This window comes from Lampetra planeri, chromosome 4, assembly GCF_965212315.1.
Source record: "Lampetra planeri chromosome 4, kcLamPlan1.2.h2, whole genome shotgun sequence".
Lineage (NCBI taxonomy): Eukaryota > Metazoa > Chordata > Hyperoartia > Petromyzontiformes > Petromyzontidae > Lampetra > Lampetra planeri.
The window spans coordinates 31,708,560-31,727,046 of NC_136110.1; the positions used below are offsets into that span (position 1 = coordinate 31,708,560).

The following is an 18,487-nucleotide window of genomic DNA, read 5'->3' on the forward strand; positions in this document are numbered from 1 at the left end:
CAGCGCCACATTAAATACGCACTACAATGACAATTGTTTAAAGCGATTTGAAGCATGTTTTTTTCGGGGGGGGCAGAGCTTTGTGACGTCATATTTGAGGGGGGGGTCTGACTTTTTGTGACGCTGTGTGACGAAGGGGGGGGGGGTCCAAAATCGTCCAAAATCGCGTGACGTCATTTATGGACGGCCCCTTATCTCCGAACTTTTGCCAACGACACAGGATTTAGGTTTAATTCCCGAAATACGAAACGCGCTCGGCACACAGCCCTCGCGAGCCGCCGTCTGGCCGGGCTCCCTCTACATTTCCCAATGCGGATAGTCGTCACGGCCCCCTCGCGTCGCTCAAGCGAACTGGGGATTGTGAAGAGGTGTGTGGGGGGGTGTTGAGATACGCGGCCACGCACGCGCGCGCCTGCCCCGTCTGATCACTGCCTTCTGCGCTAATTGGGTCGTTGATTGATCGATCGATCCGCCCGTGGTGAGGTAGGGGGGTTGGTGGATTGATCGGCGCGGACAGGCGATGGAGGGCGCCGCCGAGGAGAGGCTCTGCGCCGAGTTCAGGAGCATCACGGGCGCCGACCGCGGCCTCGCCAAGCGATACCTGGGCAGGGCCGCCTGGGACCTGCAGGTGGCGCGCGGGGGGGGGGGCGCGGGGGGGGTTGGCACGGGGGGGGGGGGGTTGGCACGGGGGGGGGGTTGGCACGGGGGGGGGGGTTGGCACGGGGGGGGGGGGGTTGGCACGGGGGGGGGGGGTTGGCACGGGGGGGGGGTTGGCACGGGGGGGGGGGTGGCACGGGGGGGGGGTGACGCGGGGGGGGGGGGGGGTGGCGCGGGGGGGGGGGGTGGCGCGGGGGGGGGGGTGGCACGGGGGGGGGGTGACGCGGGGGGGGGGGGGGTGGCGCGGGGGGGGGGGGTGGCACGGGGGGGGGGTGACGCGGGGGGGGGGGGGGGTGGTGCGGGGGGGGGGGGGTGGCGCGGGGGGGGGGCACGGGGGGTGGCACGGGGGGGGGTGACTTGGGGTTATGGGGGGGATGTGGTTGGGAAGGACACGCTGGGGAGGGGTGTGATACACTTAGGGGGGGCACGGTGGGAGGGGGGCACGGTGGGGGGGGGGCACGGTGGGGGGGGGGGGCACGGTGGGGGGGGGCATACCGGTGGGGGGAACGGCGGGGTGGGCACGGTGGGGGGGGGGGGGGGAACGGCGGGGAGGGCACGGTGGGGGGGGGGAACGGCGGGGAGGGCACGGTGGGGGGGGGGGGGGCACGGTGGGGGGGGGGGGCACGGCGGGGAGGGGCACCGCGGGGGGGGGGGGCACGGTGGGGGGGACAGATATGGGTTGGGGGGCCGGTCTTGGGCCAGTGAATCCCAATTACGCCCCCATCTCTGCAAGACCCCTGAGCTCCATGCTGGGCCCCTAAGCCCTTAGTGGTGTGCTTGTGACTGTGTCCACAGCACGCCCTGAACACCTACTTTGAGGGGGACACTGACCCGGGCAGCTCGGTGGCTTCCGCGATGCAGCCGCCCCCCGTGGAGGTGCTGGACGTGAGCTCCGACCTGGAGGTCATCGAGGAGAACTCGCTGCCCCCCAACCTGCACAGGTGACGCCCTCCCCAGGGGGGCACCAGGGGGACGAAAAGAGCAAGGGTGGTGGCCACCGGATAGTCCGAAGGTCGCAGTCTAGGGTCACAGGAGTGTCTGGTGTGAGTCTCTGATATTCTTGGCAGGAGTCAAATAGGGTTGGAGTCTTGGGTTCGTGGGGTCGGTGTCTGAGGCGACGGTCAAGTTGGGTGCACCTCTTACGTCACGCTTCCTGGTCGCGTGGCCGCTCGTTGCAGAGGCTTCTGGTTCAAGCATGCCCCCGTGAACTTAGCTTTCCTAAGCGTCGTCAGGGTCAAAGTTCCAATTGTCAAAGTTTGCGGGTCCAAAAAGGGGTAGCCCGCGACTTTGAGCGGTGGTTAGGAACGTTTTTGAGATCCTGGCGGATGTGGAGAGGTTCGTTTCCCACAATTCACTGGACCTCCTCGAGGTTCGCAGCATTGTGGCGATTGGATGGGGGGGGGGGGGGTGATGTGCGACAGCACGGGAAGCCACGGCGTTGGGTTCGACTTGAGGATCAGCAAGTCGAGTGTGGCTTTGTCCGGTCCCTACCCATTCGCAGCACTCTGCTACGGAGTACACACAGGGCCATCACTGGCAGACTGATGGCCTCTTGCAGGCTGGTACTGCACTGGGACAGCTTCCATCAGTAGGCATTCTTGCCTTCCTGAAGAACACCGCGTTATGTAAAATCTCGTTATAATAAGAAGGTATAATATAGGGTAAAGCACAGTCCGCGATAACACGTGAGATGCTTCCACAGGCTGAACAACGACTGAGGCACGCGGAGAGCATCTAGAAGCATCCAGCAGCATCCCGCCTTGTGCGATGCTACGCTGAGGCAGCGTTATATCCAATTTGCGTTATGAAAACATGCGTGGTAGGAGAACAGACTGTGATTGAGATACAATGTAAGAAGCGTTGAGTTTCTCAGGCTTTTAAGCACCGTGTGCATGAAAATTCGTATCGGTTTTTTCGTGTCGCGGGTTGCTGCGCTCAGTGCTAGCGGCGGGGACGAGGGGTCTCTGTCGCTGCTCTGCTGGAACCTGGACGGGCTGATGGAGGAGCAGATCCAGCTTCGAGCTCGTGGGGCCTGCAACATCATCGCATTGTAAGTGTGGAGGATGTTGGGTGCACGCCTACTTCAACAATCGTCATTAGGCGTGTAACAACACGTCGATTCACTGGTTCAAATGAATCGGATTCTAAGGTCTGTTGCTGGGCCCCATAGCTCTGTTTTGGCAATGTGCCGTGAATGCTATTCCTGTAAGACTCATTCAGGAATTTATCCAAACATTGCAGTGTAATGTACATATGACTCCTGAAAGGGGTTCTTGAGACTCATACTTTAGTGTATCAGGCTTGTCTGGATATGTTAAGGTCTGGGCTTGCATGTCGCACGCTACACAGAGGCGCCACACGTGTTGTGGGGGCGGTACTGACGACCCACCCGTGTGCTCATTGCCTGATGCTGCAGACACTCTCCCGACGTGGTTTATCTGCAAGAGCTGGTGCCTCCCTACCTCGGCTACCTGCAGCAGCGAGCCACCAGCTACCACATCATCCCCGGTGTGTGGCTGAATTTGGCGGTGCCGCGGCAAATTTTGTGAGCTCCGATCGGGACGTCGCGCTGCGCGGGGTTTGCGGTTGCGTGCTCGTAACAAACGTGAAGTGCGTAGTACTGCCGGTGCTGTGTGATGTGGCGATGTTGTACAATGGGGGTTGCGGTGATTGTGGGCCGCACTCTGCAGCTGATGAGCAGGGCTACTTCACTGCCGTGATGCTGAAGAAGTCTCGCGTGCGGCTCATCTCCCACGAGGTCATCCCCTTTCCTACCTCCGTCATGGGGCGCAACCTACTGGCGGTCAGGGTAAGCCCAGTGGCATCCTGCACCCAGCCATGGCTTGCAGCAACTATCACCCAACTATAGCAAAGTAGCATCCAGCAAGTAGCCACAGCTCTGACTGCAGCACCCAATGTCTAGTACCCAGCACCCGTGGCGAGATATTCTTTTCCTCGCCTGGTATGCAGGAGGACGTGGGCTCCACCCGGACCCTGATGCCTGTATATTTGGAGTTTGCATGTTCTCCCCGTAGTTGCGTGGATTTTTCTCTGGGTCCTTTGTTTTTTCCTTCTATATTTAGAAACATTCGTTTCTAGTATTTGGATGTAAAACATTTCCATGTGAAAAGCCACTTCGTTGAGCTATCATTTGTGGCCAGGTCACTTCTGAAAGAAAGCTATATAGCTCAGTGGGCTTTACCTGATAAAATAAAAAGTTTAGTTAGTTTCGTAGTATAATCCATCAGCCAGCGACAGCACCATGCACACAGGCTCTACCTGTCTGCGTGCAGGCGGAGGTGTCGGGGGTGCCGCTGTACCTGCTGACGTCACATCTGGAGAGCACCGTCTCGCACACCAAGGAGCGCGTGCGCCAGCTTCAGCAGGTGCTGCAGAGGATTGCGCTCGCGCCTAGCAACGCCACCACCATCTTCGGGGGCGACACCAACCTGAGGGACAAGGAGGCGAGTCCCACCCTCCTCCCTCCCCGCTGACCGCCCTGCCTGCCTTACATTTGTGAATGGAATTAGTGGCAAAAGTATTCTTCGGCGAGTGTTATTTTTTTTTATTTTGGTCAACGATGACCGTGAGTGGACGAAAAATGATCAAGCATGACGCTGACTACGACTGCGACCTACCAAAGAACTAAAGCCCGACTGACAACAAAATGAACAAGTTTATTGTATCCTTCAAAGCATAAAATGAGCAACGATAATCACGATATGACGATATTTAGCAAAACGGACGACACGATTGTCATGGGTCCTTGTACCATACTACACATACCGTAGTTTGGCCATACCGTGCCAACCCTATCCGACGCAGGTGGTGTGTCGCGATGCTTGAGGGCGGTGCCGGCGTGCGTGCAGGTGTCTCAGATAGGGGGGTTGCCCCCCGGCGTGGGCGACGTGTGGGAGCTGCTGGGCCGCCCCGAGGAGACGCGCTACACCTGGGACACCACCCTCAACGACAACCTCAAGCTGGGGGGCGCTCGCTCTTCCCGCCTGCGCTTCGACCGCCTCTTCTACCAGCAGCCGCTCACCGCTCGCTCGCCCGGACCTTCCAGCCCACCCGGTGGCGGCGGCGGCGGCGTGGACGCCACGGTCGTGCCGCGCTCGCTGCGCCTCGTGGGGACCGAGCGTCTGGCATGTGGGAAGTTCCCCAGCGACCACTGGGGGTTGCTGGCACACTTTGACCTGGTGCTGTAGGCGGTGGCGTGTCCGTTTAAGGCAGGCCCGCTTGACGCGCCACCGTGCAGGCGAGTGGCGGGCCCGCGCGTGCATGCATGTGCGCGAGAATGTTTCATCTCCCCCGTGGTGTGTCGACGCGTCCCGTGTGTGTTCACCGCTTTGGTCACGACGTCGCGATCGCGACGGGAACGGGGCAGCACGCTTCCCGGGTCCCATGGGGACCCGGCCACGGTTTTCTTGTTTCAGTAGCTGAACCACCATTGCCCTCCCCGCACAAGGCCTCCGCATGACACGTGTTGGCTGAAAGGGTCGTAGGCTGGCGTTAAGACCGTCGTTGTCTTTGAAATGTAACCTGCATTAGGTAAGGTACTTCATGTTTCCCAGTTCTGTACATTCCTTAGGCGAGGAACATGACTTTAAAATACACGCCCACCCTGGCTGTAGAGATGTAGAGCGAGGGTATTAGTACAGTACACACACGCGAAGGGTTTTAAAGTGGACAATCTTTTTTGTTTTAGCCAATGCACAGGAGAATGTGACGTCAACAACGGAAAGAGTTGAGGATTGCAGACCAGCTGCGAATTAATTTTTTCGCCTGAAGGTGGGGAGATTTTGGTGAGGTGAGAGTATGTATGTGTCATGAGCGACTTCCGCGGCACGCCGAGTAGAGGGTACTCTTCTTTATTTCACATACGGGCACAACACAGGCCAACCTTCTCTTCTTATATTTCCGAGTACACAGATGTTAGCATCCTTACAGACTACGCACACGGTCGATCATTCGGCGTGGTTCCATCCATCCACTCCCGGCCTCGCCGCTGGCTGACGGCATGCCGGTAATGGTGGTGGAACTCCGCAGGAGATCTGCCATGTGGCCAAACGATGGAGAAAGATGACGGCGAGCAGCGACGCAGTCCGGACCCAAGACTCCACACACCGACCGAGTCCTCCTCCGCCCTCGCTTATATTGCCGCAGGCCCGGCTAGGCTCCGCCTCCGCCCTCTCGTGGAACCTTCCAGCGGGTTCCCGGAGTATCTCGGCTAGCCCCGCCCCTTGCCTTTGGCCCAGATACCTCTCCCTTTAGGATTGGATGATGTTTTAGTGGTGCCCGTACCCGTGCTTCCCTTTTCCCACCAGCAGGTGTCATCATATCATTACATCTGTATGTTGAACTTATTTCGCACCGTGCGTAGCCAACCGTGCTAAGGACAACAAACTAAACACAGCAGTTCTCAAGAAATTAGTTTTAAATCTAAATTTAAAAGTGCATAGCTCCAGAGGGCCGCAGAAACGCTTCTGAAAGCGCGCCATGCGGTGACCATCTTGGTTCGATAGCTCGGCAAAAGCCGCTGCGAGGATGACCGGAGTAGAGTATGGCGATGAACGTTGGAAGTCGTGAAGGCAGCAAGGAGCCTTCCAGTATTGAGGATTTGAAGTGATTTAGAGAGCGAGGAGCAGAAGGATTGACAGCGCTGAGGGGCACAGGGAGAGAAATGTTAACACCACGTGAATATTGTAACAAGTTTGAGCACTTTGTGAAGGAGAGGGTGAGTGTTGAGGTTTCTCCGTGGTTTAGTCTCAACCTGCCGTGGGGTATTTGTTCGAGTTTCATGTTTTTTCTTTGAAATCCAAATAAAAAACAGTTCTGTTTTTATACACTGGTGCTGGGGTGGGTTAATTTGTCTCTGCATGCGTCGTGTGTGCGTGCGTGCGTGGTTGTGTCGTCCCCCAACATGTGTTTTTGCACCACTCTGAGCCATATTGTGGTTTAGTGTGTGGAGCAGCAGGTCGTGAGGTGAGATTGGATCTCAGACAGCACTTGCCTGAAGACCCGAATTCATCATCATCATCTAACGATCTCGCCTGCTATACAGGAGGTCGTGGATTCGATCCCGACCCAGGCGACTGCTGCATATTTGGAGTTTGCAGTGTCTCCCCGTGGTCGCGTGGATTTTCTCCGGGTCCTCCGGGTTTTCCCTCCACATTGAGAAACACGCGTTTAGAGTCCAGTATTGGGCTGCTATCAATTTCCACGTGATGAGCCACTTCGTTGAGCTATCATTTGTGGCCAGGTCGCTTCAGAAAAAAGGAATATATCTCAGTGGTCTTGAGCTGGTAAAGTAAAAAATAGTTTACATCACGGGTATTGTGGCAGTGGTTCCCAACCTTTTCAACTCCACAAATTTCGCGGACCACCAAACGCTGCTCTCGTAGTTATATTTGGAATTGTACATTTCCTTAGTGGGGGTGTTGCTAGTATTTTACTTATTTTTTCCCACGGACCACCAGGGGTTCGCGGACCGCAGGTTGAGTGCCTCCACATCCACCCAGTGATTGAAGATGGCCACGTGGCCCTCCACGTGGCTGCAGAATTGGTGAATTCGGGGAGCACAGCAGCAGGCTGCAATCACCTGTGTCAGGCAAGGCTGTTGCTCTACTAGACATCTGTGAAAAAGAGCTTCATAGCTCATCGGATTCCGCCGGTCTAAATAAAGACTGATTCTGCTCATTCAAAGCACCATACCAGGCTCAACACTGCTGTGATGATTTTTTTGCTCGTGCCAAATTACCATGGGAATGGCTCGACATCTGGGAATGGCCGTCGTAGGGGCCATCTTACTCAGGGACATCCCGGGAGACGGCCATCTTACTCGGGAAAGAGGTGGCCCGGGAGACGGCCATCTTACTCAGGGGCGAGGTGGCCCGGGAAACGGCCATCTTACTCAGGGATGATGTGGCCCGGGAGACGGCCATCTTACTCCGGGAGGATATGGCCTGGGGTGGGGGGTGGTGCCGGCTACCTCAGCCCTCACGTGAGCGTTGAACGATGGCGCAGAACGGAGTCTCGGATGGCGAGGAGGAGGAGGAGGCGACGGAGGAGAGAGCACCGAGTAGTCTCTCCGACACGCAGCCCCTGCTCCCTCGCAGCAATGTGTCTACCCCCGGTACGAGGCCACTCCCGTGTCACCATCGACACACAACGCCATCATTACCGCCCACTCCATGACCCATCAACAACCACCTTCGTTACCATCATCACCATCATCAACATCATAGCCATCGATATCGCCATCATTCCCGTCCAAATCTCCAATCGTCGCGATGTGGAGGTCTCGGCGCTGCTTCTTCCTGTACAAAGTGGGGCGGTGTCGACTGGAGTGTCTCTCTCTGCTCGGACTGCCGCCTCATGCTCATCAGTAGCGGCCTGTATGCAAGTACTGCTCTGACGCGAGTACTGTTGCCTTAATAGGACTGGCAGTCTTCTTTTGTATGGCTAGTACTGTCGGTAGGGGCCGTCCATAAATGACGTCACGCGATTTTTGACGATTTTTACCCCCCCCCCCCATTCGTCACGCGGCGTCACAAAAGTCAGACCCCCCCCCTCAAATATGACGTCACAAAGCTTTGCCCCCCCCCCCCCCAAAAAAATATAAAACATGCTTCAAATCGCTTTAAACTATTGTCATTGTAGTGCGTATTTAATGTGGCGCTGCACTCTGATGTTGTAGGAGAAAACTTTATTATAAAGTATATTTAATTAAGTATAACGTGTTTATATTTATTTAAAGTTGCGCATTTTGATGTGACGTCACATTTCTCAACCCCCCCCCTCGTCACACATCGTCACAAATGTCTGACCCCCCCCCCCCCCCAGGTGCGTGACGTCATTTATGGACGGCCCCTTACAGATGCCTGTTAGTGCTGCCGCCTCTCAGCGTGGGCTTCGCTTGCCTCGGTTTCTGCAATGCAGTGTGTGTTGATGCCTCGTGGTATGCACGTCAGCCAGTCTGTATTGGTACCTGTGGTGTCAGCGAGTCTACTGATATCTGTGTTATCAGTGACTGTACCATCGCTGTCGCCCGCGCATGCAGGAGCGCCCATGTGCTGCTCCGCACGCTACAACCTCGCGGTGCTCTCCTTCCTCGGCTTCTTCATGGTCTACGCGCTGCGCGTTAACCTCAGCGTCGCCCTGGTCGCCATGGTGAACCACACCACCGACGGCAACGTCACGGCTGCGTCGCCGTGGCATGCGGGCGACGTGGACTGCCCGGGGCGCGTGGTGGACAACGGCACGGACGCGGGGCCCGGGCGGGTGAGCGATGCCCTGCTCGCCGCCGTCTCTCCGCTCGCCCGCTCACTTTTTGCTCACCCGAGCGCTCGCCTTTCCTGGTATCTGCCCCCCTTGTTCTCGTGCTCTCCCGCTCGCTCGCCCACTCACTGGTCCACTCTCTCACCCTTACTCGCCCACTCGCTCACACGACCACCACACACTCGCTTGACCGCCTCGCTCAACCGCAGGGGCGGTTTCTTCATTAGGGCGATTGGGCGACGCACCACCAATGTCATTCAACCACAGAGTCACGCTAGCCGTCACTGTCAGCCTCTGGATATAGTCCAATCAGCGTCATGTCACGTTCTGTAGAGTACCGCCTTATTTTGGGCGATTTCACTACGGCTGAGAATCGCCCCGAGTGGCCCCATAGACTTACATTCAAAGATGTTTTTTTTCGAACGGGGGCGCTGCAATGCATTCTCTATGGCTTCCGGGAGGGCATGCACTAACGTGCTTACGTCATCATACGTGCTAACGTCATCATACGTAAGCACGTTTCATCCAACAATATAATTTATCGCCACCTAGTGGAATCTTTAATAAAATAAATTTGAGTGGTTTGTTTTAATAGTGAGTATATAAACAAACAAGATGTATTGTTAAGAGTCACTTTATTTTTCATTAATATTAAAAAAGTGAAGTTGTCTTTACATGCTTAAGCTGTTAATTTATTCATTGCATGGGTGGACCTTATCCTTATCAATCATCCAGACATTTGCCCCCCCTGAGAGATTTTGCAGGAGCCGCCACTGCTCAACCGTTTGCTGCTGCAAAGGAACAGGAGCAAGGGAACAGATGTTTACTTTCCTTTCCTCGCGCGACCACTCACTCATCCACTTGCTCGAGGAATCTTTCTCTTCGCTCACTCGCTCGTCCATCTGTCCACCCGCTCACCCGTTTTTCTCACCAACTGGGACTGTCTGCTCACTCACTCGTGCACCCACGTATACTCTCCGCCCGCCCGCTTGCACGCCCTTTCACTCAATCTCCCACTCGCTCGCCCGCTCGCAGACCAACTCACTCGCTCGCCTGCTCGGTCGTTCGCTCACCCACACCTGCCTTCTGCTCACCTGCTCGCCCGTTGGTTTTTCTCGCTTCCCGCATCTTGTGCAGTCTGCTCACCTTGCTCGTCTCTCCAATTGCTCGCTGCTACTGCCCTCTGCCTCTCCCCGCCCCTCCACAAACGGGACAAGGATGTGATTTCACAGGGTTCTGTTTATAGTTGTCAGTGGTTTATTTTGACACGCTCCACGTGATTCTAAGCCTTCTTCTCCTCTCACCCCCCCCCCTCGTGTGGTCCTTGCTCAGGGACCGAAGTACAACTGGGATGTGAAGACCCAGGGCTGGATCCTCAGTGCCTTCTTCTATGGCTACATCATCACACAGGTGCGTGGTCGCTTAGCGGGAGGGCACGGTGGGTGAGTGCGCATCCCCCGCTTGCTCTCCGCTAAATTACACGCCGGACACGAATGCCTGGAACACACCTGCATCAGCATGCCATGCCACCCAACCACGCTATGCCACCATCACACCTGTGTGCAGGGAAGATGCCCTGCATGTAGGAACAGGTAGCGTGTGGTGGTGGGTGCGCAGGCGGTGTAGCGATTATCTGAACCAGTCCTGGGCCTTCCCTAGGTCGAGTACCCGGTGCGGTGTGTAAACATCGGCACTTGGGAGACAAAGACTGCCGGGCGCTGACCAGCCACCCCCTCATCGTGCCCCGTGCCAGCCTTTAAAAGTGTTCGCTAACAGCCCCAACAGTCTGTTGAGGCTATACGGGGGACCTTTGTCTTGTTGTGTGCGCAGGTGCCCGGGGGATACCTGGCCGGGCGCTACGGGGGGAAGATGTTGTTCGGGATCGGCGTCGCCTGCACCACGCTGCTGACGCTGGCCACGCCGCCTGCGGCGAGCTTCGGGGTCCCCTGGCTCATCGTGGTGCGCGTCATCGAGGGCTTCGGGGAGGTACGGGAGGTCGCGGAGGCTCCGAGGGGAACGCGGCACAGGGAGGCTCGCACAGATACGCGGAGACACTGGGGATGCACGCTCTTCGGTTCTTTCGGTAAAGTCACGTAGGTGGAAAAATAAATAAACTCGCGACGTTTCGTGCGCAACACAAGCGCCCGTCATCAGGTGGGACACCACAGTTAGAAGCAACTGCTGAACTGGGCAAGAAATCTGCAGTGAAACAAGACGCTTTATAAATAAGAGAGGGGTGGGAGGAGCCAAGGAGGAGATACAGAGTGGGGGGTGCGTGGGGCTGGGCGCAGGGAGACCATAGAGAGAAAAGGGAAAACACTAAACATGTCGCAATGGACAACATGACACTGGGGATGCACCCGGGAGAGGGGGTTGGTTACACGGAGACACCAGCGCACACAGAAACACGCGGGGAGATGTTGGGACTTACAAGCGGACGTAGAGATGTCTTTGTACGTGTCTGCATCTGCCCGTACGCAGGGAGCCACTTTTCCCACCATGCACGCCATGTGGGCCCACTGGGCCCCGCCGCTGGAGAGGAGCCGGCTGCTCACCATCTCCTACGCCGGTGGGCGCCCCCCACGCCTCGTCCCCCTCACTCCATCCCCTCGCTCCCCGCTGCTCCCCATGTGCTCAAGCTTCCTGGGCCAGTTCTTCTGCCACTGCAGTCTTAGACCGAGTAGTGCCACTCTGTGCCTCCACCTCTCATGGTGACAGCCACCTGCTGGGCCGATGGACCGGCCCGTTAACTCTGCTGCACATCGGGACACTGTCCGCTGACACTGGAGAATCCTCACACACACCCAGACACGAGACCACATCACCCGGACACTCCAATTCCTCCACTGGCTCCCAAACGAATCCCGGATCTATTTCATGGTTTGCACTCAGCGTGTTGAAGGTCTTCCATTGAATCGGCTGTGACTACCTCTCTTTCCCTTCTCATCTCACTCAACATCTTTATAAGCACTCTCCTACCGCTCCCATCTCATCTCACTCGACTCCCCTCCACACACTCTCCTACCTCTAAAACTCACTCTACTCCCCTCCACTCACTCTCCTACCGCTCCCATCTCATCTCACTCGACTCCCCTCCACGCAATCTCCTACCTCTCCCATCTCATCTCACTTGACTCCCCTCCACGCACTCTCCTACCTCTCCCCTCTCATCTCACTCTACTCCCTTTCACGTCCTCTCCTACCTGTCCCCTCTCATCTCACTCCACTCCCCTCTACGCACTCTCCTCCCTGTCCCTTCTCATCTCACTCTACTCCCATCCACGCACTCTCCGGCATCTCATCTCACTCTACTCCCCTCCACGCACTCTCCTACCTCTCCCCTCTCATCTCACTCTACACCCCTCCACGCACTCTCCTACCTCTCCCCTCTTATCTCATTCTACTCCCCTCCACGCACTCTCCTACCTCTCCCCTCTCATCTCACTCTACTCCCCTCTACGCACTCTCCTCCCTCGCCCCTCTCATCTCACTCTACTCCCCTCCACGCACTCTCCTACCTCTCATCTCACTCTACTCCCCTCCACGCACTCTCCTACCTCTCCCCTCCCATCTCAATCTACTCCCCTCCACACACTATCTCCTACCACTCCCCTCTCATTTTTTCCCCATGCACTCTGCTGCAGCAACCAAGACGACAGAATCCCCCAGTCAACCTTCGCTCCGTGGGAGGTCGCTCATTCTCCTCTGCTGCCCCCATCGTCTGGATCTCCTCCCCCCCCCCTGCTATCCGTACTATCGACTCCCTGCCCCTGCTCAAGTCCAAACTCAAGACGTTCCTCTTCTCCTCTGGCTAGACACATTACGCCCCACTCATGTACAGTGTCTTGAAATGCAGTCGCATTTAATTGCTGCGTAACTCCACACTGTAATCGTGTTGTTATTATACCGTGGCGGGGGGGCTCTGTTATCGCCACAGGTGCTCAGTTTGGGACGGTCGTTTCTCTACCGCTGTCGGGCCTGCTCATCGACACCCTGGGCTGGCCGTCCGTCTTCTACATATTCGGTGAGTGCCGGGTCCTTGCCAGCAGAGGCACCTGATCAGGAATTGGGTCACACTATACCCAATAACGGTGGCAGTGACGGAGTGGTGGTGTGTGGTGGTGGCGGTGTGTGGTGTGCGTTGGTTTGGTGGCAGCGGTGGTGCGCAGGTTGACGGTGAAGCTGGGTGGGTGATAGCAGGTGAATGGGTCAGGTGAGTCATGCTGAGTGAGTGAACGAGTACAAAAATGAGTCGAGCGAGTGACACTACGTAAGTGAGTGCGAGTGAGTTAGTGAGGCAGGGTGGGGGTAAGCGAGTGACTGAACGAATGAATGAGTGAGCGAGACAGTGGGTGAGTCATGCTCGGTGGGTGGGAGTCAATGAGCGATTAAGCGGGTGGGTAGGTGAGTGAGTAGATGATGCTCTGTGGGACGCGAGTGAGTGACTGAGCGAGCGAGCCAACGAGTGAGTGAGCGGGACAGGGCCTCAGTGACCTTGGGTGGGTGCGGCAGGCGGGCTGGGTGTGGCGTGGTGCGTCCTGTGGTTCCTGCTGGCCTGGGACACCCCCGACAGCCACCCACACATCTCGGAGCAGGAGAGGAGCTACATCAAGGACTCACTTCGGCACATGGAGGTGTGAGCACACGAGCGGGTGTCACTTGGGCGGTGGGTGTGTACGCGCAGCAAGCTATCCATGGAGTGAGCACCTGGCAATGAATGTTGGTGTGCAGATGGGCCTGTGCCTATATGTGTGTGACCACACACGAAAGCACGGGGGGAGCGGTGGCACAGTGGTTAGCACACTACGCGACGAACCCGGTGACTGCAGTTTAATTCCAGCTCACGACCAATGAGTTGGGCCTCCCCTAGAGTATCCGTTTCGCACTGTTGACTACGCACGGTGCGAAAGAAGTTAAACATACATGGTGTGGTGTGTAAACATCAGCACTGGGGAGAGAAAAGGCGGCCATGTGCGATGTTGACCACCCCACCCCTTCGTGCGCCGTTCCGGCCTTCGCAGGTGCCACTCGTTAACGGCTACGACTGTCGTCCTATTCGCAGCATGGCGAGGGTCACCGGCGTGTGCCCTGGGGGAGCATGGCGCTGTCCCCGCGCCTCTGGGCCATCATTGTCGCCCACTTCTGCTACAACTGGGCATTCTACACGCTCCTCACGTGCCTGCCCATGTACATGAACGACGTCCTGCACTTCAACATCAAGAAGGTGCTGCCCACCGCCCCCCCCCCTCGCCTTTCAGCTCCGCGTGCACGTCGCTCCCCTTCCGTCTTGTCGGCCGATTAATTTTGCCCACGCCTGTAAAACGTCTGGCAGGTCACCAGCATTGGTGCAAACAAGGCTGATTCTGCTGGTGACACACCCCCTCGTGTGCCATGTCAGCCTTAACAGGTGCTCGCGAACAGCACTTGCCCCAACAGTCGGTGTATGTTTATGTTTTCTTGGTTCTTTCGGTAAAGTCACGTAGAATGGAAATAATAAAATAATAAAAATAAAACATAATTAAATAATTCTCACGACGTTTATTATGTTTTATTTTTTATTGTTTTATTATTTCTATTCTACGTGACTTTACCGAAAGAACCAAGAAGATGAATCCCTGCAGTCACGGAAGCTTTAAATCGAAAAATATGTTTATGTTGTTTATTATGTTTATTATCAGCTAACACCGGCCACAACCCCGAGTCGATGTGCACCATTGTTCTCTTTTAGCCCCCCCCCCCCACCGTTCCATTCCCTGGCTACCACATTCAGATAAGCCCCTCCCCCCCCTCCCCCTTAACTTGTATTTAAGAGCTTGTCTCTTGGATTTTTCCTCACTTGATACAGTAAATTTAGCTGTGACGCTCCCACCTGATGACGGAGACTTGTGTTGCCTCCGAAACGTCGTGATTTATTACTTTATTTCTATTATCGCTATTATTTTTATTTTTTACCTATGTGATTTTCCCGAAAAAACCTAAGAGTATGAATCCTTGCAGTCACGAAAGCTTCAAATCTAGAATTAAGTCGGTGTAGGCTATACGGGGGGCGGGGATCTTTGTGTTTGTGTGAGCAGAACGGGCTGCTGTCTGCTCTGCCCTACCTGGGCTGCTGGCTGGCCATGGTGCTGGGAGGACAGGTAGCTGACCACATCCGCATGCGCCACCTGCTGTCCGTGACGGCCACGCGCAAGGTCTTCACCACGCTGGGTGCGTTCTCTCCGTCACATTCATGATCACTCTTACTCTCCGCCAATCATTCTCGATCACTCGTTCTGTCTGTCACTAATTCGCTCCGTCATTCATTCTCTCTCTTACTCATTCTCTCAGTCACTCGTTCTCTCCGTCACTCATTTTGCTTATCACTAATTCGCTCCATCACTCATTCTCTCTGTCACTCCTCTCTGTCGCTAATTTTCTCCACTCATTCTCCCTGTCACCCATTCTCACCGTCACCCATTCTCTCCGTCACTCGCGATTCGTGACTTGCGTCCGTCCCTCGCCCTCACACCCGCCCTCTCGGCCGCTCCCGCCGTCGCCCAGGCCTGCTGGGCCCCGGCGTGTTCCTGGTGGCCACCGGCTTCGTGGGCTGCAACTACACGCTGGCGGTCGCCTTCCTCACCCTCTCCTCCTCCATGGGGGGGCTCAGCATGTCCGGCTTCAACATCAACCACCTGGACATCGCGCCACAGTGAGGGCCGCACACCGGCATGTGCCCGCCGGCACGCGGGACCGCCGCGCGTAGTCGGCGCTCGCCAGCGGGTCGAGCTCGTGGGGAGCGGTAGTGTAGCGGTTAGCGTGTTGCACTATGAACCCGGCGACCTGGGTTCGATTCCCGCTCACGGCCAACACCAGTGACGATTAGCTGAACCGGTCATGGGTCTCCCCTAGGTCGACTCAGCCTCAAATGAGTACCTGGTGCGGTGTGTAAACATTGCCACTGGGGAGACAAAGGCGTTCGGGTGTGGTGCTGGCCACCCACCCCCTCGTGTACCGTTCTGGCCTTCATAGGTGCTCGCTAACAGCACTTGCCCCTACAGTCTGTTAAGGCTATACAGGGGATCTTTGTCTTTGTACAGTTATGTGGTTAGCGCACTGCGTTATGAATCTGGCGACCCGAGTTTAATTTCCGCTCACGACCAATAACAGTGACGAATATTTGAACCGGTCCTGGGCCTATCCTAGGTTAATTCAGCCTTAAATTAGAACCTGGTGTTGTGTGTAAACAACAGCATTGGGGAGATAAAAGTGGGCAGGTGTGGTGCTGGCCACCCACTCCCCTCATGTTCTGTGCCGGCTTTTTAATAGGTGCTCGCGAACAGCACTTGCCCCAACAGTCTGTAAAGGCGACATGGGGGTATCTTTGTTTTTCTGTACAGATATGCTGGCATTCTCCTCGGCATCACCAACACGTTTGCCACAATCCCCGGCTTCCTGGGGCCTCTGGTCGTAGGGTACCTGACCCCCGAGGTGAGAGGTCACTTCCAAGCCCATCCATCACATGATGACAAAATAAACAAGCAATGTCTCCTTCACATGTCCATCTCTCCACGTTAAAGTATTTTTTTTGATACAACCCATCAGCCATACGGCCTTTAGGGAATGCAAAATTACAGCGGCGTCGTTTCAAGACAAGCAAACTGTGGACCGGTTTCGCCGTACAATGCCTCAGGCTTACTAGAATCAGTCATAATCAGAATATGTATTCATACTGGAGGAATCCGATGAGCTTTCAGCTCATTTACACAAATGTCCAGTAGGGGCACGGGGTCAGAACGTTACAACAAACAATGCAAAAACACGATAGGAGTGCAAAGTATACTGATGAACTGCCGATGTTAAGAGGAAAGGAGCCTAACCCTTAACGATAATTGTCACTGTGAAATCGCCGGTCGCGGCGGAGGTCTGCGAAGCTGTGGCGCTGACGAGCTCGCTTTATCCGTGCGTGCGTGTGGGCAGCACTCGCTGCCCGAGTGGCAGACGGTGTTCAACATCGCGGCGAGCGTGGACGCGTTCGGGGCACTCGCCTACCTCGTGCTGGGCTCCGGGGAGCTGCAGGATTGGGCCAAGGACCTGCCGATTCACACGCACGCACAGTGATATCACGCACGCAACACCACGCGCGCAACACCACGCACGAACAGTGATATCACACCCACACCTCTCGCGCACACCTCACGCAGACGCACGCACAGCGATATCACACAGTGATATCACACACCCGTCAAACCCACACACCTCACACGCACGCGTGTGCAATCGTAGCCCGCACACGTGACCTCCCTGCGTGGGCGCCGGGAACCTCCATAAGTGCCTTGATTGTTTACACTACGCCCGGCTGTGAGACGTGGCGGGGGGAGACGCCGCACTTGATCGGCTCGGCCGAGACTGCTGGCGGTGGTTGTGGTGGTGGGGAGACCGCTGCCCTCCACCCACCCCTCACCCCTCACCCCCTCACCCCCTCACCCCCTCACCCCCTCACCCCCTCACCCCTTCACCCCCTCACCCAGTCGTGGGAAGCCCTGGGCAGCCACGGGAGTGATTGTCCCGCGCTGGTTGTGCTGCCGTACGCCGAGCCAGCACCGTTTCCATGCCCGTTTTGCCCAGCCGTGGGCTGGCACATTAAGAGCGAACAGGGTGAATGAAGGGGGTGGGCGGACTGCGGGGATACACAAAATGCCCCAGATGGGGAGGCTGTAGTTGGTGTCGAGGGTAGGGCTGGTGCTGCTTGTGTCTTTGGCCGGTGTATGATTAGGGGTAGGGTCTGGTTGGTTGGTGTATGGTTATGCGTAGGACAGTGTTCTTCACTAATGTTCAGAGAGGGGGGGCCCACTTTCGCCGATAATACATAAGTGTGAGGGCCGCCACACATTTAAAACCATTGGGGTTTGACAGCACTATGATGGGGGTGTTTTCCCATTTGTGTATTGTCGGCGGCCGCACTAAAGGCCACGAAGGTGCGCCAGTGGCCCGTGGGCCTTGCAACGAAGAACGCTGGCGTGTGGTCTGGTTGGCGAGTGCGATGTGGTTATTGACAAGGATTGCTTGGCTGGTGGGGTAGAGTTAGAGGTTGACACGTGGTCACCGGTCACTGCTGAGGTCAGCTCTGCCGTCACTGCCGAGTGAGCGACGCCTCCGCCACACGCTGCTCACGGCCGTGTCCGCCAAATCGCCACGGTTTTTTTTGTATCTTCAGGCTTTTTTAATCTTAAAGAGGTGGAGATAAGGGATTCGGTATTTGTTTGATGATATTGCACTTTTCTGCGGCTCGGATGAAAGGGCCCATCCGGCTAACCGGGGTGGGTGCTGTTTGCCGTGTCGCCCGCGTGATTTTGTCCGTCGATTTCTGTGCGTGCCGGTTGCGATCGTCAGCTCGGCCACTCTTTCTAATAATAAATGACACTCCCTTGGTAATAATGCCTGACGCGTGGAGCCTCACTTCAGCAAAGAAATTCGCCGTCACCCTGGTATGAGGCTGGTGGGGTGGGGGGGCCCATGTCATGAATCGAAAAGTGCCCACCCACCAAGACATTTCAAACCCGAGATCGCTGTT

The 18,487-nt window shown here is 56.4% G+C and overlaps 2 protein-coding genes across 2 annotated transcripts; both read left to right on the forward strand.

Moving 5' to 3' along the window:
• Positions 1-325: 325 nt before the first annotated feature.
• Positions 326-6,501, forward strand: LOC144717952 (tyrosyl-DNA phosphodiesterase 2-like). Its single transcript, XM_078593782.1, has 7 exons — positions 326-628; positions 1,453-1,598; positions 2,597-2,707; positions 3,074-3,165; positions 3,348-3,466; positions 3,951-4,121; positions 4,527-6,501. Exons 1-7 carry the CDS (start codon positions 521-523, stop codon positions 4,863-4,865), a joined length of 1,086 nt encoding a protein of 361 aa, XP_078449908.1. The 5' UTR covers positions 326-520; the 3' UTR covers positions 4,866-6,501.
• Positions 6,502-7,602: 1,101 nt separating this feature from the next.
• Positions 7,603-18,353, forward strand: SLC17A5 (solute carrier family 17 member 5). The gene is made up of 12 exons (XM_078593778.1): positions 7,603-7,792; positions 8,720-8,940; positions 10,270-10,347; positions 10,768-10,923; positions 11,419-11,506; positions 12,875-12,961; positions 13,450-13,571; positions 14,000-14,161; positions 15,012-15,144; positions 15,478-15,625; positions 16,314-16,404; positions 16,894-18,353. Exons 1-12 carry the CDS (start codon positions 7,675-7,677, stop codon positions 17,032-17,034), a joined length of 1,545 nt encoding a protein of 514 aa, XP_078449904.1. The 5' UTR covers positions 7,603-7,674; the 3' UTR covers positions 17,035-18,353.
• The last annotated feature ends 134 nt before the right edge of the window (positions 18,354-18,487 follow it).